The 27,006-nt window shown below is 43.0% G+C and overlaps 2 protein-coding genes across 2 annotated transcripts in view; one reads left to right on the plus strand and one right to left on the minus strand.

The window, feature by feature from the left end:
* Positions 1-2,028: 2,028 nt before the first annotated feature.
* Positions 2,029-15,877, minus strand: Ndufa8 (NADH:ubiquinone oxidoreductase subunit A8). Its single transcript, XM_042678672.1, has 4 exons — positions 15,715-15,877; positions 7,314-7,477; positions 6,530-6,695; positions 2,029-2,348 (listed from the first exon to the last, which is right to left on the minus strand). Exons 1-4 carry the CDS (start codon positions 15,763-15,765, stop codon positions 2,211-2,213), a joined length of 519 nt encoding a protein of 172 aa, XP_042534606.1. The 5' UTR covers positions 15,766-15,877; the 3' UTR covers positions 2,029-2,210.
* Positions 15,878-16,010: 133 nt separating this feature from the next.
* Positions 16,011-27,006, plus strand: part of Morn5 (MORN repeat containing 5) — a 33,624-nt gene continuing 22,628 nt past the window's right edge. The window contains exons 1-4 of the mRNA XM_042678738.1: positions 16,011-16,113; positions 21,171-21,318; positions 23,924-24,035; positions 26,523-26,654. Coding sequence (XP_042534672.1) covers positions 16,067-16,113; positions 21,171-21,318; positions 23,924-24,035; positions 26,523-26,654 — 439 coding nt within the window. The 5' untranslated portion in view covers positions 16,011-16,066. The remainder of the gene's footprint in view (positions 16,114-21,170; positions 21,319-23,923; positions 24,036-26,522; positions 26,655-27,006) is intronic.

Below are 27,006 nucleotides of genomic sequence, written 5' to 3' on the forward strand. Positions count from 1 at the left end.
TTATCTCCTGGTTAATATTATATCTTTAATATTAAGGACTTGGGATTTGCCATCCGATTTAATGGGGTAAACCACTTACCACCTAAACCACCAGTTCATACCTCCTGACCTGCTTTCTCATACATAAAACCAGGCCACAGTCTGACTCCTTGGTGGAGTTTGAAAAGAGCCTGGGAGCTTTCAAAAGCCTCATGCCAGGTCACACTACAGAATTAATTAAACTAGACTCACAGCCAGAGGCCAGTGGCTCACACCTGTAATCCTAGCTAGTCAAGAGGCTGAAGACCTGGAGGATCAAAATTCAAAACTAGCCTGGGAAGAGAAGTACAAAAGACTGGTCTCCAATTAACAAGCAAAATACCAAGCTGGAGACATGGCTCAGGTGGTAGAGCATCTGTTATAAACAAGCAAACCTAAAATAGCATGAGTCCTGAGTTCAAACTCTATTACGGCCAGATATACAATAAATAAGACAATAAAAATAAGGTCAGACCCACCAGGGGTGGGATTGACATCAGTATTTAAAGGTACCCAGGTGATTCAAATGAGCTGCCAAGGCCGAGGGCCACCACTGGTGGTTTTGAAGGACAACATGGCCATTAAGCCGGACAATTCACTATGGTCTTCTTTCTACCACTTCTCTCTAGAAGCTGGAGTCCCTTACCCTCTCCCAATGCCTCAGTTCCTTCATCCCTGCAATGGGTTTGACATAAAAGGGTGTAACATTCAAAGGGGTCTGACATGGAAGGAGTTGACACAAACACTTGGCTCAAGGCAGAGGTCAATGAGTGTTGTTTACATAAAACCCAGCTTCCTTCACAGAAAGAACCTGGGAAGTAACAAGTAGGTTGAGGGATCCCATACATGCCAATCTATAGCCATGCTCAAACCTTCTTCACCAGAGGAAACTTGATTAAGAACTTGGCTACCCAACAGTTAAAGGGCTTTACTTTAGGTTTTTTTTTTTTTTTTTTAACTGTGATAGCCTAATAAAGTTGGAGAATTTAAGGCAAAGACATCTGGCAAGACCTTTGGCAGAAAAAGTGGAATTTCACCCACAATGCTTCCAACTGTGGGGTCGGCAGGAGGTGGGGAAGGGGTATGGCAGATCACACACAGCTTCTCCTTAAACAACTGCCCTCAAATACTTTGTACAATGAACCCTGTACCTCCTCTACCTAATGCTTTCCAGCAATCTCCCCACCTAGAGAATCTAGGATAGCCATATGAAAGACTTAATCTCCCTTTACTTTTTATAGCCCAGCAAATGAGAAACCAAAACCCAGGGAGTCAAGATGGCTCATGAAGAGCACTGTATAATGCTAAGTTACAACCAGAAGGTGTAGAGCAGCCCAGTCAGATGGAGAGGAAATAGCCTAGTAGTGGAAAGAGAATTGGAGGGGGCTGGAGGCTCAGTGCTTTGAACCAAACAGCTTTATAAACACTTGTGGCTCTAACCTGCGCAGGAGGTAGATAAGCATGTACTCTTTAGTTTGTCCTCAAACGCAACCTCTCACAAGAGGTTAAGGAACACACCCAAGTTGGAACTGACACTCAGACCTCCCCACTTCCTGCCTTTGGAGCTGGGAGCTCAGCCTCCACCTCCCTTGTCTATCAGGAAAAACATCTGGGTTATAATGCTAGTGGATGGGCTATCAAGGGGAAATGGTGGAAGTTAGGTTCTTTAAGAAACTGAGCAAGACTCCATCAGACCCAGCCAGGAGCCCCTCCCCTGCCCTGGGTCACAAAGCTCACAAGGCTCTTTACATCTATCCTGCATGGTCCCCTGGAATGACCTGTAGGGAAACGATTTGCTTGAAATGTTGAATATGAAGCAAGAGTCTCCAGAATGTATGGACATGGTTGTACCCAGAGGAGTTGCTGGAGGTAACAAGTCATTCCTCTGTGGCTCCCCAGCCACTCTGGTGCAAAGCATGAGCAACAGGCAGGACCACAAGAATTGAAAAAGCAAAGGGAAGTCATCTTTAAAGGTCACAAGGTTATATAAAACATAATAAAATACAACTGTTTCCTTTAAAAATTTTAATGGACAGGAAATTGTATAGAATTTCTGCCAAGTCACATAAATTAACTTTTTTGTTAATGTTTGTGATCCAGGAAAGAAGGCGCTATCGGGTGATGCAAGCTCCAGGGGTGTCTCCATCAGCGCTGTCTGGATGCATGACTGAGTGTGGGCCCTGGAGGCAGCCTTACAGGCTCCAGAAATAAAGGCGGCTGCCCTGTTTGGCAGGCTTCAGATCCCCTTCTATCTCAGGGTTGGGCTCCGGTCTTGCTCTTGAGTGATAGGGATTCTCCGGTAAAGGTCGATCTGTTTCCACTTTGGTGACCTGGAAAGGGTGAAGAAGGAAGAGGCAAAGTTCAGAGTGAGGCTGGAGCAGTCTGTGACTGTCAGTGAGACCCCTGGTATCTCTGCTCTGACTTCAAAACCCCAACTTACACTTAGACTCAGTTATCCTTAACTGTCCTTGACATTCCATGTGGTGAAAGGCAAGACTGGGGCACACTGTCCAGTGAGGGAGATTCTTCCCTGACCCAGTACCTAGTGATTATAACTGAGACATAAACTACGTAGGAAAGGAGAGGACTCTGCAGCACACCTCATCCACGCTGAGGTGGGAGGCCTGGACTATTTTCTAAGAGCTAACACTTGGCTTAAGCCTTGAAGGAAGTGCAGGAAGGAGCCAGGAAAATTAGAGAGGAAGACACTGGGAGTGAACAAGGAGTACACAGGATGACAACGACATGTCTCTAACATGGCCAAAGTAAAAGGCTGTGGGAGGAGTGGGAAGGTGCAGCATTTAACCAAGCTCTTAAATTAATGCTGTCCAACGTAGTGCTTCATCCTCCACACATCTGCAGAGGGTCACCAAGGCTACTTCACCAGTAGCAGAACTATGACACTAAAGCCATGGAAAGCCTGACCCAGTACTGAAGACAAAGGGCAAGAAATAATGGGCAAAAGTACCAGGATGTTAACCAGAGGGTAATACGGACTACCAAGGCAGGAAAGTAACCAATCATATCTGTCGACTGGAAAGTGGGAAAATAGACTGTAAAGAGGCAAGACCAGAACCAGAAAGCTGAGCTAGCAGACCAAGAGAGATGATGAAATACTGAAACCTCTGATGGCCAAAATCTCAAATTTTTACTTTAAAGGTAAGGAAACAGAACCAGACAAGAGGGCCCAGTTATCAACCACCTTCTGATTGTTACTTTAGAGGTGTGAACTCTTAAGTCACCTCACATCACCTGACCACATATAAATTCAGAAACAACTTTTGAGATCAAAACTTTCAGGTATTCGATCATAATTACTGTAACTACCATATAACCACCATAAGTGACATTGCAGGTGAGGGGCCAGACAGAAGGATTCATACCTAAGACAAAGATACTCAGTAATAGCAGAATTAGATCTGAATGAAACTAGTATCCAAGTCTAGAGCAGTCTGCTGTTTGTTTGCTTTGTTCCTTCCTGTCTGGAATGCCAAATGCCCCTAGCTGGTATTGGAAACTCTTTTTAGCCACTGAAGAGCTGGGGGATGAGTTGAAATGGTAGAGCACTTACTTAGCATGCAAGAGGTAGAGGGATCCATACCCACATCCTCCACTTACTGATGAAACAGATCAAGGTGCATCACATACATAAATTACTTTGTTTAATGGCAAAAAATTAAATACATCACCTAAAAATTAAGCCAGTGAGGGAAGGAGTGGGGTATAGGATGGGTGGGTAAGAATGTTAAAGGGGATGATGCTCATCAAGAGGCACAGTATTCATAAACTGCTTTGTCGAATGGCAATTCCTTTGTACAACTACATAAAGAAAATAAAAATATATTAATTTTTTTTATAAAATGTAAAATAATCATTTGCCTCTTGAAAAAAAAAGAATTGAAGATATTGCCAGGTGCTAGTGGCTTATGCCTCAGATCTCAGCCTCCTGAGAATCATGGTTCGAAGCCATTCTGGGCAGGAAAGTCTGTGAGACTCTGATCTCCAATAAACTAACCAAAAGGCTGGAAGTGGAACTGTGGCTCAACTGGCAGAATGCTACCTTGGGCAAGAGTCAGCACCCAGGCCCTAAGTTCAAGCCCCAGAATCAGCAAAGAAAAAAAAAAAGAGGAAGAAGATAAAAATGTTTCTCAAACCTGAAATATTTAAGGAGAACAAATTATTAAGAACAATAAACCAACTTCCTCTTCTGCAACACCTCCAAAATGATAAGGAACATGTGGTCAAACCAACTACTAAACCACCTGGAGCAGTTTGCTTAACATTCAACTCCCCATTTGCAAAAGGGGACTCTGAATAGCTTAAAGAATCAATGGGATGAAGCTGGAAAATACACATAAGATACATCCTTATGTATATTAGGATGGATATTATCTATTCCTTAAGATTTTTTTAATAGTATAAAAATGATGGGATTATAGCCGGGCGCTGGTGCCTCATGCCTGTAATCCTAGCTACTCAGGAGGCTGAGATCTGAGGATCGGGGTTCAAAGCCAGCTCGGGCAAGAAACCCCGTGAGACTCTTATCTCCAATAAACCACTCAGAAAACCAGAAGTGGTGCTGTGGCTCAAGTAGTAGAGCTCGAGCCTTGAGCTGAAGAGCTGAGGGACCGCGTCCAGGCCCAGAGTTCAAACTCCACAACCTCCCACCTGGGAGGGTCAGAAACTTTAGGGAAAGATGTAACATCGAGCCGACATCAGAACATTAAGCAGAAGTTCACCAAGGAATGTTGGAGGGAATGGTAATCTACAGAAATAGAATGCAAAAGTGAATGAAGTAAGGCTCCCCTCAGCTGACTATCTTTCTAGAAGGGGCTTGGATACTAAATTGAAGTAGGGGGCTAAAAACTGAGCAACAGCATGGGATGGTGAGTTCAAGCCCAACTGCAAGCACCAAAAGGGAGGGGAAGGAAGGAAAGAAGGAAGGAAGGAAGAAAAGATGGAAGGAAGGAAGGGAGGAAGGAGAAATAAATATAATTTTGGAAGTTATGACTATAACTTTTTTATTTTTCAGGGTTTAAAAATATCAATACAAAGGCTCAAGAATAATATGTTTTGTCAACTGTATGACTTGTAATTCTCTTGTCACATGGCAGCAATGAGAAAAGCTAATTCCCACTACTTAAAATAAGCTGGTTCAGCATAACAACAGACATTATCTGAAGTAAAAGTAATTGTCAGATCTAGCAATAAATACATTAATAAATGAAGGCTGAGGTAGTCTGTTACGTAGGACGCTAAGCTTCTGAGCAAACTGTTCGTGGATGCTATATATAAAGAAAAGGGTACTCTAAGGTTTGACTTGTTGCCCTGGTACTATGCAAGGGACATACAGGCTCCCTTAAATAATTCTCAAAGAAAATAAATCTTATACCATTGGCTCAAGATGCCATAGCAATTATGCAGTGGAACTGATTCAAATCTGTGTTCACTCAAACCTTATTTTCAGCCTCCACACCCTGCCACCTGTGCTGTCTCAGGACTGAAGGACACTTGGGATGAAGCAGAGGGGACAGGATGGATCACTAAAGGCCTGAACGCTGTGACACAGCAAAGGCGATTTAGCTTACTGCAATGGGAGTCCTTCCTGGAGTTTTAAAAGGAAAGAGAGAGATGTATGATTTATTTTCCACAGAGATTATCCTATAGTGAATGTCATTTGTGGAGTTTTTTTTTTTTTTTTAGATAAACAGAGTAAGTGTATTTGAAGGTGAAAAGAAAGCTGTGAAAGAAAGTAGCTAGCGTAAAAAAAAAAAAAAAAAAGAAAGTAGCTAGCGTCTCTGTCTGGAGAGGGGTCTAAAGGGAGTTCCAGAGATGTAGTTTTGTCCCTAAATTCTATTTCCAAGAATGAAGGGGATGTGTAGGGATCAAATCAACCCACCCTCCACTCCCAGACATGCATGCAGCTGCAGTTAGGGACTCCTTCACAACAAGTAACATCGGTGGAGCCAGTGAGAGAATTAAAAAGCATTCCAGAAAATGCTAACACACTAATGATCAATGTAGTATAAAAAAGAGTAGAGAGAAATAAAGACATCCAGGCTTCTAGTTCTGTTTCAACAGGTGGTGGAGCAGGACCAGTTAAGTAATGTAGGAGAAAGAGGAGAGAAACATTCCTTGTAGCTACTACTACATCCTTTCTAAATTTTAGATATGCTCCTAAACACCTGGTACAACCATGGTCTGGTTTCCCCAGGGAATCCTACTCAAGGAAGTGACCCAATAGTGCTTCACTAATGTTTTGTTTAACCCCCTCCACTCCTTTTAGGTAATTTGATAATTAACCAAAAACAAATCTGCCCATGCTACGGTGCCTATTTTAAGGAATCTTTTCATTAAAAATCCTCCCTCTGCCTTGTGGATAACCACTCAATAATCAATCAGTATTGCAAAGCTGACTTCTCTCATCTTGCCTTTTCTCAGAGACCCCTTCTGCACCTCCAGTCTTTGCCCCTCCCCCTGGGTCAACCAGGCCCCCACAGAAGTCTCTTACCTTGGACAGCTCTCCCAGGTCAGGCCGCACCCAGCCCAGTTTCTCCAGCACACACTCGTCAAACTTTGCCTGCTGTTTGCGACAGTAACGAAGTGACTGCAGTCTGGAATAATCGACGCAAGTCCAATATTCTGTAAAAGGCTCCGCACAATGACGCTTTATCTGCCTGGAAAGAAGGGCTAGGGGTTAGGGGCAGCTGGCCTAGATAACCAAATACACAGTCTTGCTTTCTGATAAGTATAGGAGTGATCACCACTACCTCACAAGGCAACTTCAAGACCCTTCAAGTTGCAAACCTACTTTATGCCACAAAGAGACAGGATTGTGCATTTTACTCAAGAGAACTCACCTGGCACCTATTTATTCTTTTCTTCATATCCAACCCTCAAGAGGGCCAGCTGAACAAACAAAGAGAAGGAAGCACAAGCAGAGCTGGTCGTGCGGTGAGGAGCTCCAGGTGTGCCGGTCGCACAATGGCCAAACTAAAGGCCTGCTCAACACTTCTCTCCATTACAAAGAGGTGTTGTATATCAGTAGCAATCTGAATGAATGGCTGCCAACAGCACTGGGCTGTTTTTGGTAGCTTTTCAAAAGTTTCACAGTAATGCACTACTGCACGTAAGACATTGCTTTACGGATTAGCAACTGGTCTGACTTCAAAACCTTCCTGCTTCCTAATAAAATTACCCCTTCGATTTATTTCAATTAGATGAATGTTCACTTATGCACTTGTGAATACCCCAATCTTTCAACCACACAGGGTTTGATACCAAAAGGTGTTTACCTAAAGAAGTCCAGAGCACATTTGTTGACCAGCTTGCCTTCCTTGAGACACCTCCTAGGATCCTTCTCTTCCCAGCGACAGAGCATGAACTCCTTGTTGGGTTTATCACACTGAGCCCCATAGTGGTGGGCTGCGGCTTTAAGCACACCAGAGCTGAGCTTCACCTGGGAAAGACATGAGAGAAAGACCGCAGACTCAGCCAGAGCACCACTTCCTCAGTGTCACCTTGGGCTGGTCAAAGCACACCACCACAAAGATCGCCTTATTCTGAGTTCACTGAGAAAAGTATATGGGCTCTCATAATCATTCCTCACAATTGCTTTAGATACAAGCTCTATCACATGTACTGTTCTCTTTACCTTTACAGCAATCTAAGTTGACATAACCATTCTATTTTCAAGATGAAGAGACGGCAGTCCTACTAGAATCTAGCTTACGAGTTTGGAGACTTCTGGGATCCAGGAGGAAGAAACAACGCTGGGGAACTTGGCTAAGCTTACACTTTAGGAATAAAATGAACAGTATAAAGATACATGAAAGTCCCAGAGGACTAAGAAATTCTGTTCGGTTAGAAAGAGTGTCTTTACCAGGAAATTAATAAAATACTAGAATCTATACTTTTTTAAAAAGCATAACTCAGAGCAGATGACAACCATGGCAACCTCCCTCAGTTGTAGTCTAGGACATTTTGTTTCTTTTTTCTTTGCCAGTCTTGGGGCTTGAACTTTGGACCTGGGCACTGTCCCTGAGTCTCTTTGTGCTCAAGGCTAGCACTCTACCACTTGAACCACAGCACCACTTCTGGCTTTTTCTGATTAATTTATTGGAAATAAGAGTCTCACAGACTTTCCTGCCCAGGCAGGCTTCAAACCACAAACCTCAGATCTCAGCCTCCTGAGTAGCTAGGATTACAGGTGTGAGCCACTAGTGCCCGGCTAGGATGATTTCTTTTTTTTTTTTTTCGGGTCAGTCCTGGGGCTTGAACTCTGGGCTTGGGCGCTATCCCTGTGCTCAACTCAAGGCGAGCGCTCTACCGCTTGAGCCATGGCGCCACTTCTGGTTTTCTAGTGGTTTATTGGAGATAAGAGTCTCATGGACTTTACTGCCCTGGCTGGCTTTGAACTGTGATCCTCAGATCTCAGCCTCCTGAGTAGCTAGGATTACAGGCGTGAGCCACCAAGAAACACAGCAGAGCCACCACCAGTGCATCTACCCAATAGTTGGGGCAGCTAAGGTCCTACTTGCCTCTTATCTGTACTACCTTTTAGGTCACTGCCACAATGTTCCAGTTAATCACTGTAACCTAACACAGTTTTTTCTCATCTAGAATCTTTTCTCATTCTTCCCTTTCATAATCATCTTGGTTGTTCTCTCAGATAAATACCCACGTTATGGAATCTGTGCTCAAATTTATTAAATGGGGGAAGGGTGTGCACTTCCAGAATACAGGTTGAGCATCTGCCCTTGAAATGCTGGGACAAAAGGTATTTTAGTTTTGAAATATTTGCATATACATAATTAGCTATCTTGAGACACAAGTCTAAACACAAAACTTACCTTACACATAGCCTGAAGATAACTTTGTACAGTATTTTTGGCAAGGGCAGGGGGTGTGGAGAGCCAGTCCTGGGACTTGAACTCAGGGCCTGGGCTCTGTCCTTGAGCTTTTTTTTTTCCCCAAGGCTGGTGCTCTACCATTTGAATCATAACTTCACTTTCAGCTTTTTTGGTAGTTAACTGGAGATGAGAGTCTAAGGAACTTTCCTGCCCAGCTTTGAAAAACCATCCTTAGATCTCAGCCTCCTGAGTAGCTAGGATTATGGGCATGAGCCACTGGTGCCTAGCACATATAGTATATCCCCTCTCCCCCCCCAGCCCCCTGGTCCTGGGGCCTGGTCATTGTCCCTGGGCTCCTTTTGGCTCAAGGTTAGCACTCTATCATTTAAGCCACAGCACCACTTCTGGCTTTTTATGTAACTGGAGAAGTCTCATGTACTTTCCTGCCCGGGCTGGCTTCAAACTGCAATCCTCAGATCTCAGTCTCATGAGTAGCTAGGATTTCAGGCATGAGCCCAGCTATATACAATATTTTTAATGCATTGTGTTTTGACTGTAACCTGTCACATAAGGTCAGGTATGAAATTTTCTAATTGTGGAATCATGTTGGCATGCAGAGTTTTGGATTTGTGTCTCTGATTATGTATTGAGAATGCTCAACCATATATATATATATATATATATATATATTTTTTTTTTTTTTAACTGTCAGAGAACATTTTCTTAGTTATCTTAATTAAGCTAGAAGCAGGGGTCACACACTGCCTAGAATGTAACCTCCAAGAGGGCAGGGATTTTCTTTATAATAGAGACTCAACACTGCAAAGGCACCAATTCTCCCTAAATGAAGGCACAATTAAATGTAATGTTTATTGTGATAAATCAAGTACTCAAAATAATGTCTAGCACAAGTAGCTGTTAAGCACCTTCTCTGTCAGGCAATGAAGATACAATTTTTACAAAGAAGATAAGAATATTTGGACTATACCTTTTCCTCTAAAAAATAATATTTTTCTATCAATATTGAAGACATTCTTGTTCCCTAGCTAAAAATAAGTTTCCTTCATATATAGAAATCTTGTATATTTCTTGTTTATTCCTTAGCACTTTAACGTTATTGATAGTATCTAAAAAGGGTATTTTTTTCTACTGGATTTTGAAACTGTGTATTGTTTGAACACTGTATATTCTCTCTAGCTATCTAACTGAACTCTTACTAATTCTAATATAAAACCAAGGGCATTATCAGATAATAACTACAATTTATAACAACTTGGGTTTTTTTTTTTTAGTATTATCTCCTTTTTTCCATCTTATTCTCTTTTCCTAACTTATTGCATTGGCTAAACCCTCTAGAACAGTAAAGGTGAACAACAATGAAAGCAGGCAGCTTTTGGTTGGTTTTTGTCTGTTTTTAGCTGTTTTAGGTGCAAGATTTCACTATGCAGCCCAGGTAGCCTGGAATTCACTATATAGCTCAGATTTATCTCTAACGTAAGATCTTCCTTCCTCAGGTTCCCAAGAAAATAGGCAATTTTTCCCCTGCTTAAACTAAGAAGCAGTTTGGTATGATACTTACTGTTGGTATCTGGGATACAGTTGTTTAGCTATTCTTGTTGAAGGAGTTGATTTCTAATTCTAATTGATTTAGATAAAAATAACTAATATTTTTCTGATTATGTTTTTATTAACATATAAAGGTAACAAAGAGCATTTACATATTTTCTAAAACCAGACTCATTCACACTAGAATAAAATCTAGTGTGTCTTAGTGTATTATATTTTAATCCACTACTGAGTTTGATTTGCAAAATTAAGAAATTTATTTATTTATTTATTTATTTATTCATTCATTCATTCATTCTTGCCAGTCATGGAGCTTGAACTCAGGGCCTGGGCACTGTCCCTGAGCTTCTTTTGCTCAAGGCTAGCACTCTACCACTTGAGCCACAGGACCACTTCCAGCCTTTTCTGTTTATGTGGTACCAAAGAATAGAACCTGGGGCTTCATGCATGCTGTGCAAGCACTCTATCACTGAGCCACATTCCCAGCTCAAAATTAAAAATTTTAATGTAAGAAACTTCTATAGTTTTATTTTTATGCACTTTATAGTTAGATTAAGTCACTATCAAGGTAAATGCAAGGAGAACATCTACATGCTATAGAAAGAGGAGACGAAAGTTATGGATATGCCTACTAAAATTACATATCCTGGGGCTGGGAAGATGGCTCAGTGGTAGAGCGCTTGCCTTGCATGCCTGAGGCCCTGGGTTCGATTCCGCAGCACCACATAAGCAAAAAGAAAAAAGCAGGAAGTGGCGCTGTGACTCAAGTGGTAGAGCGTGAGCCTTGAGCTGAAGAGCAGAGGGACAGCACCCAGGCCCAGAGTTCAGGCCCCACGACCGGCCCCCCCCCCCCAAAAAAAAGAAAAAATAAATAAATAAAATTACATATCCTAACTATCAAAGTGAAACTTGTCATAACAATTTAACAAATTCATATTGAAATCTGTAAACTTTTGTATTAAAGTTTGATAGACATTTTTGCCTATTTTATTACTTATACACAGCTGGGCACATCAAAGCAAATACTCAAAACTTTCTTTGGTTTTGTGAGACAGAGTCTTGCCAATGTAGCCTAGGCTGGTCTGGAATTTACAGCTTACCTAATAATGAACTGCAGGTATGCACCATACTATGCCTTGCTTCATATTTTTTTTTAACTATTTTAAAAAATAGGTTAGCTGTTTACTTCATTTCCAAATGCATTAAAATATCCTTCAGTGATTGATTTAATTACTCATTTGCCCATGGCAATCATACTCAAAAAGAAGCCTACAATATTATTTGCTTTGCTTCCTTACAAACATGGAGGTCCTATCAAAATAAAGGTATAAAATACTTGTGTTGTTAAACAGGCAAAACGCCACCCTTCACAGGGAAATAAAGGACAGATGACAGCCATCCATCAGACCTATTTCCTAAGTGATGAATGAGTGAGATGACAAGCTGATCATCTAGAGACCAGAACCCAGAATCAGTGACCTCCCAGTTCAACCTTTATCCATGACATCAACATTATTGTGATAGCAAAGAACTTGGGATGTCACCATGTCCCCTTACCTGCTTCAACAAAACTGATAAATTCCAAGAGCAATGACATTCTTTCACAGCTGCTAGCCATGAATACTCTCTTGAATTCATCCAGCTCCCTTTGTCTCAAGAACACATAATTTCAATATCCTTCCTCATTTAGACTCACATAGCCACCCTTTGCAGGAGGATTAGAGTCTGCAGGTGTGCAAAGTAAGGCAGAGAAAGTCATAATATACAGTCTTCCAATCTTGTAGTGCTGTTCTTGCTTCCTTAAACCATGTTTGCACCTCGTCTTATAGTACTTATACTATGCATTGTGTTTTCTTTAATAGATGTGAAATGGGGCATGATATCACTTATTTTATAGAACTGCTATGAGGATCAAATAATTTGCCCTGGCTCAAGTGGTAGAAGCACTAGCCTTGAACTGAAGAGCTGAGGGACAGTGCCCAGGCCCAAGTTCAGGCCCCACGACAGACAGAAAAATAAATTAAAAAAACAAATTTTTCAAAAAAACTCCAAAAAAAAAAACTAAAAATAGGCTGTGCATTGGTGGTTCATGCCTATAATTCTAGCCTCCTGAGTACAGGAGGATGATACCTGAGGATTTTGATTCAAAGCCAGACCGAGCAGGAAAATCCATACAACTCTTAAGCCAGACTGGGCAGAAAGTCCACAAAATTCTTATCTCCAATTAGCTGCCCCCCCCCCCCCAAAAAAGGCAGAAGTGGAGCTGTGGCTCAAGTGAGAGTGTTAGTCTTAAGCAAAAAAGCTCCAGGACAGCATCCAGGCCCTATGTTCAAGCCCCAGGATACATATACATGCATATATGCATACATGCATACACACACACACAGACACGCACACACAAATAATGAATAAAAAGGGTATCATCAGCTAGGCACCGGTGGCTCACGCCTGAAATCCTAGCTACTCAGGAGGCTGAGATCTGAGGATCACGGTTCAAAGCCAGCCAGGGCAGGAAAGTCAGTGAGACTCTCATCTCCAATAAACCACTAGAAAACCAGAAGTGGCGCTGTGGCTCAAGTGGTAGAGCACTTGAGTTGAGCTGAAGAGCTAAGGGACAGTGCCCAGGCCCAGAGTTCAAGCACCTCAACCGACCCCTCCACCCCCCCCAAAGAAAAGTGTATCATCAAGCCGGGCGCTGGTTGCCCATGCCTCAGAAGGCTGAGCTCTGAGGATCATGCTTAGAAGCCAACCTGTGGAAGAAAGTCTGAAAGATTCTTTATCTCCAATCAACTACAAGCTGGTATGGGAGCTGTGTGGCTCAAGTGGTAGAGCGCTAGCCTTAAGCACAAAGAAGCTCAGGGACAGCCCACAGGCCCTGAGTTCAAGCCCCAAGACTGGCAAAAAAAAAAAAAGTGCATCAACATTAACTATTTAAAAAGTATACTTTCTGGGTGTTGGTGGCTCATACCCTGCTATCTAGCTACTCAGGAGTACGAGATCTGAGGATTGTTCACCTCCAATTAAGCAGGTGGAAAAAAAAAGGCCAGAACTGGAGCTGTGCTCAATTGGTAGAGTGCTAGCCTAGAGCAAAATATAAGCTCATAGACAGTGTCTAGGCCCAGAGTTCAAGTCCCAGGATCCCAAGACTGGCACCAAAACAATTAAAAAAATTATATATATAATTATATGTTGCATATAACTATATTGTACATGATTATAATATAATACACGTATACATATATAATACATACTATATATAATACATATTTTTTACTCAAAATTGCAAAAATGTCAAAGGAATATTGAGCCCAAAGCATCTGAATATGTTTTCTATGGGAATGTAATGTAATGCCTTGTCAATGAGGTCTATGAGGAGTTTAACCACCTCCTCTTTCTTATGCCTTCATCAGTCCAATGTTAGGTTGCAAATCTGACCAGATTCTTCAAGCTTTACTGCCATCATTATTAATCTGTTGCTGAGTCCAATTAATTCCAGACACATATTTGTTCTTTCCTCTCTGTAAGCACATTAGGATATCTTCCTCAATTTTTTTTGTCTTTTCTTTTTTTGATATTGGGGATCGATCCCCGGATGCTGCACTTGCTAGGCAAATATTTTGTCACTGAGCTACAATCCAACCCAATTATTTTAACAGCCACTGAAACCAGTCTTCATGATTTACACTCCTTGTCCCTCTTCAATCTATGCTTCACTTCCTACATGATTTTTTTTTTTGCTTGAACTCTGGGCCTCGAGCTCTAGCTCACCTTTTTCACTCACTACTGACTTGAGCCAGGCTTCCACTCCCAGCTTTTTGCTGGCTAAGTAGAGATGAGAGTGGTGTGGGTTTGTCTGCTTGGGCTGGCTTCAGATAACATTTCTCAGACCTCAGTCTCCTGAATAACAAGGATTATAGGTCTAAGCCACTAAAGCTTGGCTCCTAAATGACAATTCTTATTTTACTCTGCTATGAAAACAAATTAATGTTAGGTCACAAGACCTATTCACATGAAAGAAGAGGAAAGAAAGCGCTACTGGTTCTATGGCAGCATCTCTCTTGCCATCTTAAGCAAATGTCACTTTTCTAAGTTCCTAATAATTTCTTGATCTGAGAAAAATAATAGATGATCCTCTCATAGGCATTTAAGACGAGATAAAGCAAAGCAATGCAAGTAAAACATTCAACATAATGCCTGGTAAAGTTTTATTTTTGCCCTCCTACCCACTCCTGCCTCAAGTCTTTCGTTCTAATATCTTCCATTTCTCCCCTACCACCTCACTTACAGGATAAAGTCTAAACTGCTTGGTCTGGTCTTGTGAAAGTTACTTCCAAGTCTAGCTACTTCAGCCCAATGTATCTCTTCAGGCCCAGTGCCACCATCAACATTAGGGTCACAACAAACAGCATTTGGCTTGTTAAACACACAAGATTCTACCAAATCTCCACCAAGACTCCTGGCTATTGAGCTTTTGCCTTTATTACAATACTTTAAAAGCAGACAGGGATTCGTGTTCTAACTCTACCAACCCATTAAGCTATGTGACCTTGGGCAAATCACTTGGACTCTCGGGGCCTGTTTTTGCTCTACAACATGGAAAGATGAACGATATCCTTGCTAGAAGGATTTGATGAATTGATAATGGGCTCCCAATAATGATCAGCATCCTGTCTGGCCCGCTGGTCTGCCTTTAGAAATGGCTTGATCATGCTAGCGATATAGTCAATCATCTGTCTTTACTTCGTTTTCCAGAGCACTAACTACACTGTATTTCGGCTACCTGCATCCCCCTATTAAATTATAAACTCGATGGAAGCAGGGATTCCATCTCATTTTCTGCATATTCAACACAACTATGCAAGTATCTCTTGGGTAAATGAATGCTGTAAACGCATCCAGCTGACAAGCACCCAAGCTGTTTGCAAGTTCTAGTCCCATCGCGTTTTCCAGAGGCTCCCTAGCTGCTGTCCACCGACAAGACGAGCACCTGGGGCGGGACAATCACCTCACACAGAGGTTTCAGCGACAGAAATTAAAAAGTTGATACTTAAAATTAAAAATCATCATCCTCATCGTTATTCGCAGAAGCAGGAGGCTTGGACAGTGGAATTAGGACTGGGGGGATTACCGGCACAGTTTAGGGGACCATCGGGGGTCGACGTGTGAAGGGGAGCGGGAGGGACGCAGGCCGGGGGTCCGCACAACCATGCACGCTGGGCCCAAGCCTAGGAAGCTGCAACCCCGCGTCCCGCTCGCCGGTCCTCCGGACGAACCTCACCTCATCCACTTTCAGCTCATCCAAAGTGGGCAGCTCCACTATTCCCGGCATGACGGCGGTAGCCTCTGCCCTGACCGAGCGCCCTCAGCCGCGTCGCCCCCCGCGTCTCCTTGAACTCCCCTTTGCCCCGCCGGGATGGCCCACACACACCCCAACTACGCATGCGCAGCCAGCGGCACGCAGGCGCACGGCTTTTCCCAGCCGCAGTGACGACAGAGCATGCGCGACACCCGGAAGTTCTGCGTCCCCCGCGGGGGCGTGGCTTCTCATAGGCCCCGCCCAAGCCTCCCGGTTGTCATAGTGAGGCGGTATCCACCGATATTGGGGGTCCGAAAGGCTAGAAGCCGGCACTATGCAGTACACCGGGAGCCAGTATATCGGGGAGTATGTAGACGGGAGGTAAGGGCTTCTTTAGCTCACGGTGTCTGGAATAACTGGGTGCCGTTTTTGCTTCTGTGACTTTATACCCGGTACTTGCACAAAGTGGCACGAGTAACTTGCTCAATTAGAAGCAAAGCTAGATTCATTCATTCCATGTATGGGTGTGTTTGTGTTTGCCATCTGCTAGGCTTTTATTTTATTATTATTATAAAGGTAATGTACAGAGGGGTACTTTATAAGTGAAGTAAAGAGTACATTTCTTTTTGGACAGTGTCACCCCTTTCCTCCTTCTCTCCCAGTTTTTCCCTCCAATCCCCACCACAAGTTCTGTAGTTCATTTTCCATAGTGTCTAGTGTGTACCATGGCTGCATTTGTTCACCCTTTGCCCCTCCATTTCTGTGCCTTTCTTACCCTTCCAAAGACAGATAAATGAACAAGGCAAAAGAAAACAAAACAAAAAAACCAAACCAAAACCTCTTGGAGCCATCTGCCAGTTTTATGAGCTGAACTCCCAAGACTCAAGCCTGTATTCCTAGCTACTCAGGAGGTCACATTCTGTGGATACTAGTTTATTTTTCTGTTGCCTTTTTTTGTTTTTGGTTGGTCATGGGGCTTGAACTCTGGGCTTGGGCACTGTCCCTCAGCTCTTCAGCTCAAGGCAAGCGCTCTACCGCTTGAGCCACAGCGCCACTTCCTGGATACTAGTTTAAAGCCAGCCCGGGGTATGCAAATCCAAGAGACTTATCTCCAATTAATCAGCAAAATGCCAGAAGAGATGGTATGGCTCAAGTGGTAGAGCACTAGCCTTGAGTGAAAAAGCCAAGCAAGAATGTAAGTCCCTGAGTTCAAGCCCCAGTCCCAGCACCAAAAAAATTACTAACAATATCAGAAATCTACTGTTATGAAATATATATTGTAGTTGAGGTTACATTAACAAACAAATGAGAAGATGCTGTCACATCACTAAAAAGGCTATAACATATATTCAGATTGAGGAAGAGTGATTGGCAATCTGGGTCCAATATACAGATGTCCCCCAGAATCTACTAAGGACTGGTGCCAGGACCCAGGCAGATTACCTTCCCTGTTGACAATTACACATAGGAAATGGAAAATAGTTGGAGAGGGAAATTGATTCTTTACTTAACATACACAGGTTTCACTTGGTCATTATGCCCCCTAAACAATACAATGTAACAAGTACTTATGTACCATTGACATTCTGTTAGGTTATTATAAATAATCCAGGGCCAAGTACATAAGAATGCAAATACTATCATTTTATATCAGGGATTTGAGTATGTGCAAAACCCAGAACCATTCCCTCCAGACTAAGGGAGTCCTGTCGTTTTCAGTCATGATTGGTTGAATCCACAGATACAGACCTTGTGGGTTCAGAACTCCAACTGTGTGTAGTCTTCTCACAAGAGTTCATAATCTATGGATTATTGCAATTATGCACACAACTCATTCTGATACACTAATAGTAAAAGCTATTCAACAAATACTGATTGGCCTCCAACTATATCAGATCTTGGACTTGACCCTGGTTATTGTCTCTGCCTCCAAAAAAACAACCCATTCAAATAAAACGGGGCAAGTGGGCATAACATAGGTAACTGCAATTCATTGTGGTTGGTGCTGTGGAAGAGAGCAGGGGTCAGGTGGCTATGATGGCACAGCAATTGGGAGGCTAAGGGAGGAGGATCATGAGTTTGAGGTGAGCCTGGGCTCCGTAGTTAAACTCTGTCTCAAAAGAAAGACACAGAGACAAAAGAAGAAAAAGATAGATAGATAGATAGACAGAAAGAAACACATAGGTGGCTGTTCTTCTTTGATAACAACCCTAAGTGAACAAAGTGAAGTCTGTTTTATTGTTGGAGAAGCTAAAGCCGAGTCAGGAGAAGTAGATCACCAAATAAGTACTGGTTGGGAATGTAATGCATGCTCATCTTGGAATCCATGCTCTGTACTCACAGGTTAGTGTAATTCCAAGGTATTTATAGTTCGAAGGTAGGAGGTCTGGCCAGTAATAGGGGAAAGATTTGTAGAGAAACTATTAGTATTTATGGAATACAATCGCTAATCCTTAAACAACCTTATAAGGGAAATATTATTAGCTCCAACTACTATGAGTAGTTCAGGCTAATCTTACAAATAAAGGCCTGAAATTAAGCAAAATGACCTGCCCACCATTACTAAACACATAGGTAGAAGTAATAGAACCAAAATTTAAATCCAATTCTATACTCAAATTACATTATTTCTATTCACATTGCCCTACAGAGCAAGAGTGGTTGAGTTTTGTCAGAGAGGAGAGCACACAACTGTAAGAATCTAGATTTCAGTAGCCTATGTATGAGAAAGACAGATGAGAGAAATAGAGACAGAGAGAGAAGTCCTCTACACATTTATTTAACTGTTTATTCCTTAATCATTGCCATGGCTTTTGTTCCCAAGAACTTGTTTTGTTTGGGACTTTTGGTACCATTGTAACTTTAGAAAACATCAGTACCACTATAATTTTTTTTCCTTTTAGAAAATGGAGTAGCTTGTCTGTATAGAAGGAAGTTGATATTTAATTAGATTCATCACTGCTGGTAAGAATTAAAATGATAAAACTGCTTTGGAGAATTTAGCAATTTCTTAAAAAGTTAAACAGCCTTTCCACAAATAGACATTAGCCCAATATAAATGAAGGTATATTCATACAAAGGCATGTATGTGAATGCTCATAGCAACATTCTTTGTATAACTGAGAACTAGAAACAATCCAAACATGTATTAGTAGGTAAATGAATAAACAAATTGTGGTACATCCATTGGCTGGAATCATGCACAACAAGTTTTTAAAGTGAATTATTGGTAAATACAGCAAGAGTATAAGTGATTTTTTTCCAGTTCTAGAGCTTGAACTCAGGGTCTAAGGCTCTGTCCCTGAGCTTTTGGGCTCTAGACTCGTACTCTACCATTTTGAGCCACAACTCCACTTCTGGCTTTTTGGTAGCAAATAAGAATCTCACACACTTTCCTTCCTGGGCTGGCTTTGAACTGTGATGCTCAAATCTCAGCCTCCTGAGTAGCTAGAATTACAGATGTGAGCCACCAGTACCCAGCTTATAAGTGAATCTTAAAAGAATAGTGAATGAAAGAAGCCAGACAAGAAGGAGTACATCCTATATGACACAGTTATACAGTGGTCTAGAAAATTCTAGCTAATCAATGGTTACCTGGGGTAGGAGGTGGAGTGAAGAAAGACAAGAAGGATTACAGATAGCAGGAAGTAGCAGATATATTTGAGGCACAAGATATATTAATCATCTCGATGTGATGATGGTTTTCAGGTATATATTAAAACTTACCCAACATTACATTTTAATATCTGTATTGTTTGCATGTCAATTATACTTAAATAAAGTTGTTTTTAACTAGACATAATTTTCCTATAACATGAGTAATATAAAAATAATTAAAAAATAATTATAGTAGCTGGGCACTGGTGGCTCAATCTTGTAATCCTTTGTATACAGGAGGAGGCTGAGATCTGAGGATTGCAGTTTGAAGCCAGCCTAGCAGGAAAGTCTATGAGACACTTTTTTTTTTTTTGGTCTGAGACCAGGACTCAAACTTGGTATCTGAGGCTTGCTTTCACTCATTGGCTGGCACTCTAGGACTTGAGCCACACCTCCAAATCCTCCCTCCCCCTACACATATACTTATAGCCAATCAATCACCAAAGCTGTAAGTGGAGCTGTGCTCAAATGATAGAACACTAACTTTGAGGGGAAAACAAACGAACAAACAAACTCAGGGACAGTACCCAAGCCCGGAGTTTAAGCCCCAGGTCCGGCACACACAAAAAAGTATGAGATCTTTCTGACCTCAAGGTTATATTTCTCTGGAAGAGTTGCACAATTGGGGTCTAGATAATTCTGTTGTGAAGCACAAGGTATCAAAGGAGACCCACAAACACAGCAGATAAAGGGAGATTGATGACCTGTAGGTGGCAGACATTGTGCTCCAGGTGACTTTGCCTGCGTCTTCCCCTCCCTCTAGCAATTCTGTGTGATAGATGGTAGTATTCTGTTTTACCCATGAGAAAGAAAAGTAAGGCTCAGAATAATCACATAACCTTCCCAAAGTCTTCTAGCTAACATTTAGCAGAGCAAGAATTAGAATCCAGGCCTGTCTGGCTCTGCCACCCCACCCCAGTATTTCCTTCTATACGACCCTGCTGCTGGCCCTCTGCAGAGGACAAGCCTAGCTGGCTTCTCCCAGATTTCAGGGAGGAGAGGGTATTTGAAATGTGCCCTGAAAGTTTGATAGGGCAACCGTGGGTGTAAGCAAGCTGAAGAAATGTTTTCGGGCAGAGAGAATAGGCATTGTGGGAAGGAGCAGGCTCTTAGCTTTAAGGCTGTTTGTGGAGGGGCAATGGGAGGGGGAGGAGATAGATGGACCAGGCCTCAGCAAAGAGATTTCAAAACTACACAATTCTGGGGAGGGTGGAGAGCCATGGAAAGACTTTTATAGGCCCCAGTATCAAGAAATCTAATCTTTTTCATTTCAGTTTCCCTGCTCATGGCACACATGTGTGTGTGTGATACACTGAATTTTGGCTCAACAAATTAATAAGGGAATGAATGATGTTTAAGGTATAATCATCTGGCTGAAAGAATAAGAGAGTAAATGATATTCCAGATCTAGTAATCATGTCCTCATTGTGGAGGGATGTCTTCAGTAGAAAGTGTCTCTTTTGTTCTTTTTGACTTGCTTTGAATCTAGAATGGAGATACTTCATCTTGAATGAATTTTTTAAAAATGTGAGAGGAGGAAGGAAGGAGAGAGGAAGAGGAGAGAGGAAGAGGAGAGAGAGGAAAGGAAACAAAACCAAACACTGCCTTCTGGCCCCCTCTTGGACAACATTTTTGAGCTTTTGAGGGAAACAAAACACCAATTTTGTTTTTAGCCAGAACACTTCTGGGACAGAACCATCCGGGGCGATGAGAATGAAGTTTGAGCTTGCTACCCTTCCAACTGTCGTTCCTGACTCAGAGCTTTCTCTATGTTGTTGCAGGATGGAGGGCAAAGCTGAATACATTCTCCCTACAGAAACGAGATATGTTGGGGAAATGAAGGATGGCATGTTCCACGGCAAAGGAACCCTGTACTTTCCCAATGGGAGCCGATATGATTCCACCTGGGAAAAAGGATTGTCTTTAAAGGTGATCAGCTGGGGCTACAGAGGGGAGAATCACTGCCCTGGAGCCCTGCATCCCTTCCTTCCACTGGCTCTTGTCACCCGCATCTTGATCTCCGAGGATTCTAGGATTAGGAACAGCCCTGGAGAGGCCAGGAGTTCAAATCCTGTTATGCAACTTGCTATCTAATCTTGACTCGAGTTCTCCAAGACTCATACTTCTCATCTATAAACTGAAGACAATAGTCTTTTTAGTTACCTATTAAAACCATAAATGCAACTGCTCAGTAACAGTCGCTCACATCTATAATCCTAGCTACTCAGAAGGCTGGGATCTGGGAATCTTGGTTTGAAGCAAGCCTGGGCAGACAAATCCAAGACTGTTATCTCCAATAAACCAGCAAATAGCTGGAAAGAACAGATGTTGCTTAAATGGTAGAGAGCCAGCGTGAAGCAAAAGAGTTTAAAGGACAACACCAAGACAGTTCAAGCCCCAGTACCAGCACCCTACACACACACACACACACACACACACACACACACACACACACACACACACACACCCACAAATATATAGTCAGTCTTAAATCAGCACAAATTTATTATCTTAACAGTACTGGAGGTCGGTTCACAGGTTCTGTTCCTTGTGGAGTCTCCCCAGGAGAATCTGTTTCCTTCACTTTTCCCAGGTGGTAGAAGCTGCCTATGTCCCTTGGTCCATGACCATGCACCATTCCAATCTCTGCTTCCTGCATCACACCATTTTCCCTCCCTGTTTTCCTCATCATCTTGTCTTCTCTCACACAGAACTTCCTACCTCCCTCTTATAAGGACCTTTGTGATTGCATTGGCTACACCCAGGTAACCTAGGATCTTTAACTTAATTGCACCTGCATAGTCCCTTTTGCCACAGTTCCAGCCTATGTGGGTAACTTTGGGGTGGGGCATTATTCATACATACCCCCCACTAGCCTGAGTTGGTTTGACAGTAAGTAAGGCATTACACATGAGCTCTTGGCCAAGTTCCTGGCACATAGTAGGCATTCAGTAAATGTTACTACCACCATCTCTACTGTTATCATTATAAATCAGCTAATCCAAAGGTTCATATCCCAGAATTTGTAGACCATGAATAAAATTCAAGGATCAGTGAGATCTCCTGACTTTACCTAAAAAATCTATGTTATGTGGGATTATGATTTTTCTCTAGGAAAAAGATTATAGCTTTCTTCAATCTAAGAATGTATTGGGCTTGACCCATGACCTAAAAAAAAAAGGCTAAGAAGCAGTTCTGGTTTTATGGTTTTGAGACTCTAAGCCCCAGGAAGGGGATGTGACTTGTCCAAGGTCACACAGTGAACTAATAGTATTGTGGGAATTTCCACCCATGTTTCCTGATGCACAAGCCAATGCAGTTCCTACATCCTGAGACTCCCTTTAGCACTAAAGCAGCAAAAGCAGAACGCACGTGTTTGGACAAAAGAGCCATGGTTAATGACTCTGACCTTCCTAGCTCTGATAATAAAAGCGTAAGAATAATGTCAATGGTGTATGTCTGTGTATGCTTGGTCTCCATAGAAACAGAACCAATCAGATATAGGTAGACACATAGAGCTTTATTTAGAAGAATTTGTTTTCTCACAGTAAGTTGTAAGCTGGATGCCCAGATATCGTTCTGGACCAAACATGAAGCCAAGAACCAAAGAAGGCAATAGTATAAGTCTAGGTCAAAGTCCAAAGGTCTAACAAACAGGAACATTGATGGTAAGATCAGGAGAAAACAGATGTCCCAGGTCAAGCACAGAGCCCAGAGTAGAGTGGTCCTCATTCTGCTTTTGTCCTATCCAGGTCCTAAGGGATTAGATGATACCTACCTGCACAGGTAAGGCTTCTTATCTGTACTCGGTCTACTGATTCAAAAGCCAATCTCTTCCTGAAATACCTTCACAGAGGCACTTAGAAATATTTTTTTATCAGCTATCTGGGTATCCCTTAGCCCAATTAAGTTGCTACATTAAGAAAAAAAATATTTTTGGTCGGTTGTGGGGCTTGAACTCTGGGCTTGGGCACTGTCCCTGCACTCTTCCGCTCAAGGCGAGCACTCTACTGCTTGAGCCACAGCACCACTTCCAGTTTGCTGGTGATTTATTGGAGATAAGAGTCTCACGGCCTTTCCTGCCCCAGCTGGCTTTGAACCCCCAATCCTCAGATCTCAGCCTCCTGAGAAAATAGGATTACAGGAATGAGCCACCGGCGCCTGGCTTATTGCCACATAAAATTCACCATCACAGTATACTAAATTTTTTACATGTACAATCTCATTGAATTCTAGTCATCTGTATTAAAAACACAGTACCCTTATCATTACTGCACAAATGAGGAAACTGAGGACCAAGAGAGTAAGCAGGTTGTCTACCCAAGTTCACATCACAGAGAGTTGGCTTGCTCTAGTAGCAGTCTTATTTTTATATCCATTCCCTAGTCATCACAACCATAGCCATTGTGATGGGCCCCATAATTGTCCCCACAATTGCAGGTAACAGTGAGAAGCTACCTCTTCTCTTGATGCCAACCTTCTTGACAAAAAGGCTTCAGCTTCTACCAATGCGGGTGTGTTCCTTGTCTTCCAGGGAAATTATACTTTTGCTGATGGCCTGAAGTATGACGACAAACACTGGCATTACTGTGACAGTTATGACCGAAGGTTTTACACAGAGATCTGCTATGGCTTGAAGCCTTCAGGTATCCAGGCCTCCCCCTCTCCCACCTTTCGTTCATACCCAGACTGAAAGGAAACCAAAGGCAGTTTCAAATCAGTGCCTGGAGCTCACAGAAGGAAGCCAAAGGAGAAGGTGGAAAGGAGCAGATGTAACAGAATACAGAAAAGCCAGTCCCCACATCTTAGATCCATTGTACTAGCCGGGGAACTGTGGGCAAGGGAATTTACCTCTGTTTCTCCCCTTCAAAAGGGGGTGAGGACTGGGGCTGGGAAGGTGGCTCAGTGGTAGAGCGCTTGCCTTGCATGCATGAGGCCCTGGGTTCGATTCCTCAGCACCACATAAGCAAAAAGAAAAAAGCCAGAAGTGGAGCTGTGGCTCAAGTGGTAGAGCGCTAGCCTTTAGCTAAAGAGCTGAGGGACAGCGCCCAGGCCCAGAGTTCAGGCCCCACGACCGGACCCAAAAAAAAAAAAAAAAGGGGGTGAGGAAATGGAGACGTGGTACAAATGATAGAGCACCAGCGCTGAGTAGAAACAAGCAAGAACACAAGGCCTGGAGTTCGAGCCCCAGTACAGGCACACCCAAAAAATTAACCAGTGGCTCACATCTGTAATCCTAGCTACTCAGGAGGCTGAGATCTAAGGATCACAGTTCAAAGCCAGCCAAGGTAGGAAAGTCTCTAAGACTCTTATCTCCAATTAATCACTGAAAAGCTGAAAGTAGAACCGTGGCTCAAGTAGCAATAGAACTCCATCAGGCCCCAATGCCAGCACAAACAAACAAAAACCATCTACTTCTCAATATCATTATCAGTAAGATAACTTACATCAAGTGCTGGTAGCAGGCACAAAGTATCTGATGGCTGTGCTTGTGTAAGTGACTAGAATCCTAAAAATACACAGGCACTTGAGAAAGAGGAGTGGGAAGAAGAAGAAGGAGGGAGAGACACAGAGAGAGAGAGAGAGAAACAGAAGCATGGGTGGAACATGTTAGGTTTTTAAAAAGAGGTAGCCTAGTAAGAACTGCACCACGCACGTGGTATTCAGGTAAGGGGTAGGTTTATTCAGTAGACCTGCTGGGACCAGGCAAGGTTGGCACTCCACGTGGCTGGGAAAGGCCTGGGAAAGAGAGCTGGGAAATAGAGGAAAGAGAAAGAAAAGAGCTAGAAAAGAGCAGAGAGCGAGCGAGCATCTGGGCCTGGGCTAGGCCTTATCTAGGGCATGGGCGGAGAAAGGTGTGGCCACATCAAATTCAGATGTGACCTCAGCGGATGCATATGTGACCTCTTCCAGGTGTCCCAGTTGCCTAGGTAACGCAGGTACTGGGTGGAGACTTTGCTGGGAGGAGGGTGGAGTCTCCTAGCCCTCCAGGAGCGGATCTTACATTAGGAGTCTGTCGACCCATGCTTTCACTAAAGCAGAGCCTCTCGAAGCAGCGTGATGGCCTTTCCTGTACAGGCTGGCCTTGCATCTCTGAGAGGAACATTGGCCTGAGGCTTCAGTGAGAGAATGGTTAGAAAGCACTTGGCCTGGAAGAAGTACCTGGTAATCATTAGCCAATATACACCAGGAAAGTTAGGTATCAGGGTTAGAGAACCCACTGCTCAGGATGCTGAGCAGTAAGCATGGCACCACCTGCTCTATGGAAATCAGTGTTCCAGCTGAAGAACAGGGAATGATCACATCTCTGACTGAAAAGAACTTGAGACGTTGTTTATTCCAGCTTCTCCCTTTACTCAGGGAATGAGCATTCCAAGATACACACATAGGGTACATGACCAAAAAGGTCCACTGATTCATTCCCCTTTCCTAGGAGGAGTCCCAGAGTCCCTGTCTTGGGGCTGAACTCAGACCCTCTCCCCCACTGATGTGGGTACTTAGCACACAGGTCCCAGAGCCTGGTTCCTAGCTGGATAATATGGAACAAGTTATCTGACCGCTCTGAGCAGAGCAACTTGCTATAAAATGGAGCCTCAAGGTTGTTCTAAGGAAGAGCATAATGCCTGGCCCATAATACACTCGTAATAAATGGCATGCACTTTGGTCATTTTGGAGAGAATCAAGGGTTCCTCACCACGTCTCTGTCACCTGACCATTTCTTTTTTATGTTCTTCCTTATCTCGTCTCTGCTTCATAGGATTCCTGGGGGAGACAGCAGGGCACACATCTATTAGCCATTGCCATACTTTGGATGATATCATTGACCTGGACATGTTCTGCAAATCACCTGGCCAACCTGGACTCTCCCTCTGGGTTTCTCTGACCCTAGAACCTATGCCCTTTATCATGGTGTCCCAAGAAATGGGGAAGATAAGGTCTGCAGTGCTCACAGATGCACTTTTAGACAGCTCTTCTATGGATCCTCTCTTTTTCGCTGAGCAGGGAGTGTGTTGTCCATCAGGGAAGCCACACAGTCATATTAGCAGCCAGCCAAAGGTTGACCTGCAATGAGCACTGAGTTTGGATGTAGCCTTGGAGGTGAACTAATTAATTGTCCATTATGCCCTTTCAAGGTATCTCTCAACTCACCAATATGGACCCACCCAGAAAAATCCCTGGTGGCAATTATGATTGTGGAGATGGCTTCTACAACCCCATCACAAGGATTGTCAGGGACTACAGGGGCCGCTTCCTGAGAAACGCAGGTAAGGTCTCACCTCACCTGACCCATGTGAAAAAGACTGTGCATGTGCACATGCTCATGTATGTACCTGCTGAGAAAGAGGCCTGTGCAAGTAAGACACAAGTTGGTTATCTGTGTGTTTCACTATTTAGGCTTCAAGCCTGCCAAAGGCCACAGAGTGAAGTCAAGGACATTCACAGTCTCACTGTGATACTCATACTTACTTTTTCATGCATTCTCCCATTAGGATTTAATGGACCCTCTACTGTATTCTAGAGTCTATGCTTGACACTAGGGGTAAAAGAGCAAAGCTCGACACAGGCTCCTACTCCCAGTGCTCACTACCCTAACTTTTCCCTTTCCTAGACTCCCCA

The sequence above is a fragment of the Dipodomys spectabilis genome, unplaced genomic scaffold (genome assembly GCF_019054845.1).
Source record: "Dipodomys spectabilis isolate Male_0828 unplaced genomic scaffold, ASM1905484v1 ptg000046l, whole genome shotgun sequence".
Classification (NCBI taxonomy): domain Eukaryota; kingdom Metazoa; phylum Chordata; class Mammalia; order Rodentia; family Heteromyidae; genus Dipodomys; species Dipodomys spectabilis.

Excerpts from the sequence above, each read along its gene's own strand:
- Ndufa8 (XM_042678672.1), bottom strand. The coding sequence starts at position 15,765 with ATGCCGGGAATAGTGGAGCTGCCCACTTTGGATGAGCTGAAAGTGGAT. Across the intron at positions 6,696-7,313 it reads TGTGCTCTGGACTTCTTTAG|GCAGATAAAGCGTCATTGTG; the intron begins GTAAACACCTTT and ends CCTTCTTTCCAG. Across the intron at positions 2,349-6,529 it reads ACCTGGGAGAGCTGTCCAAG|GTCACCAAAGTGGAAACAGA; the intron begins GTAAGAGACTTC and ends CACCCTTTCCAG.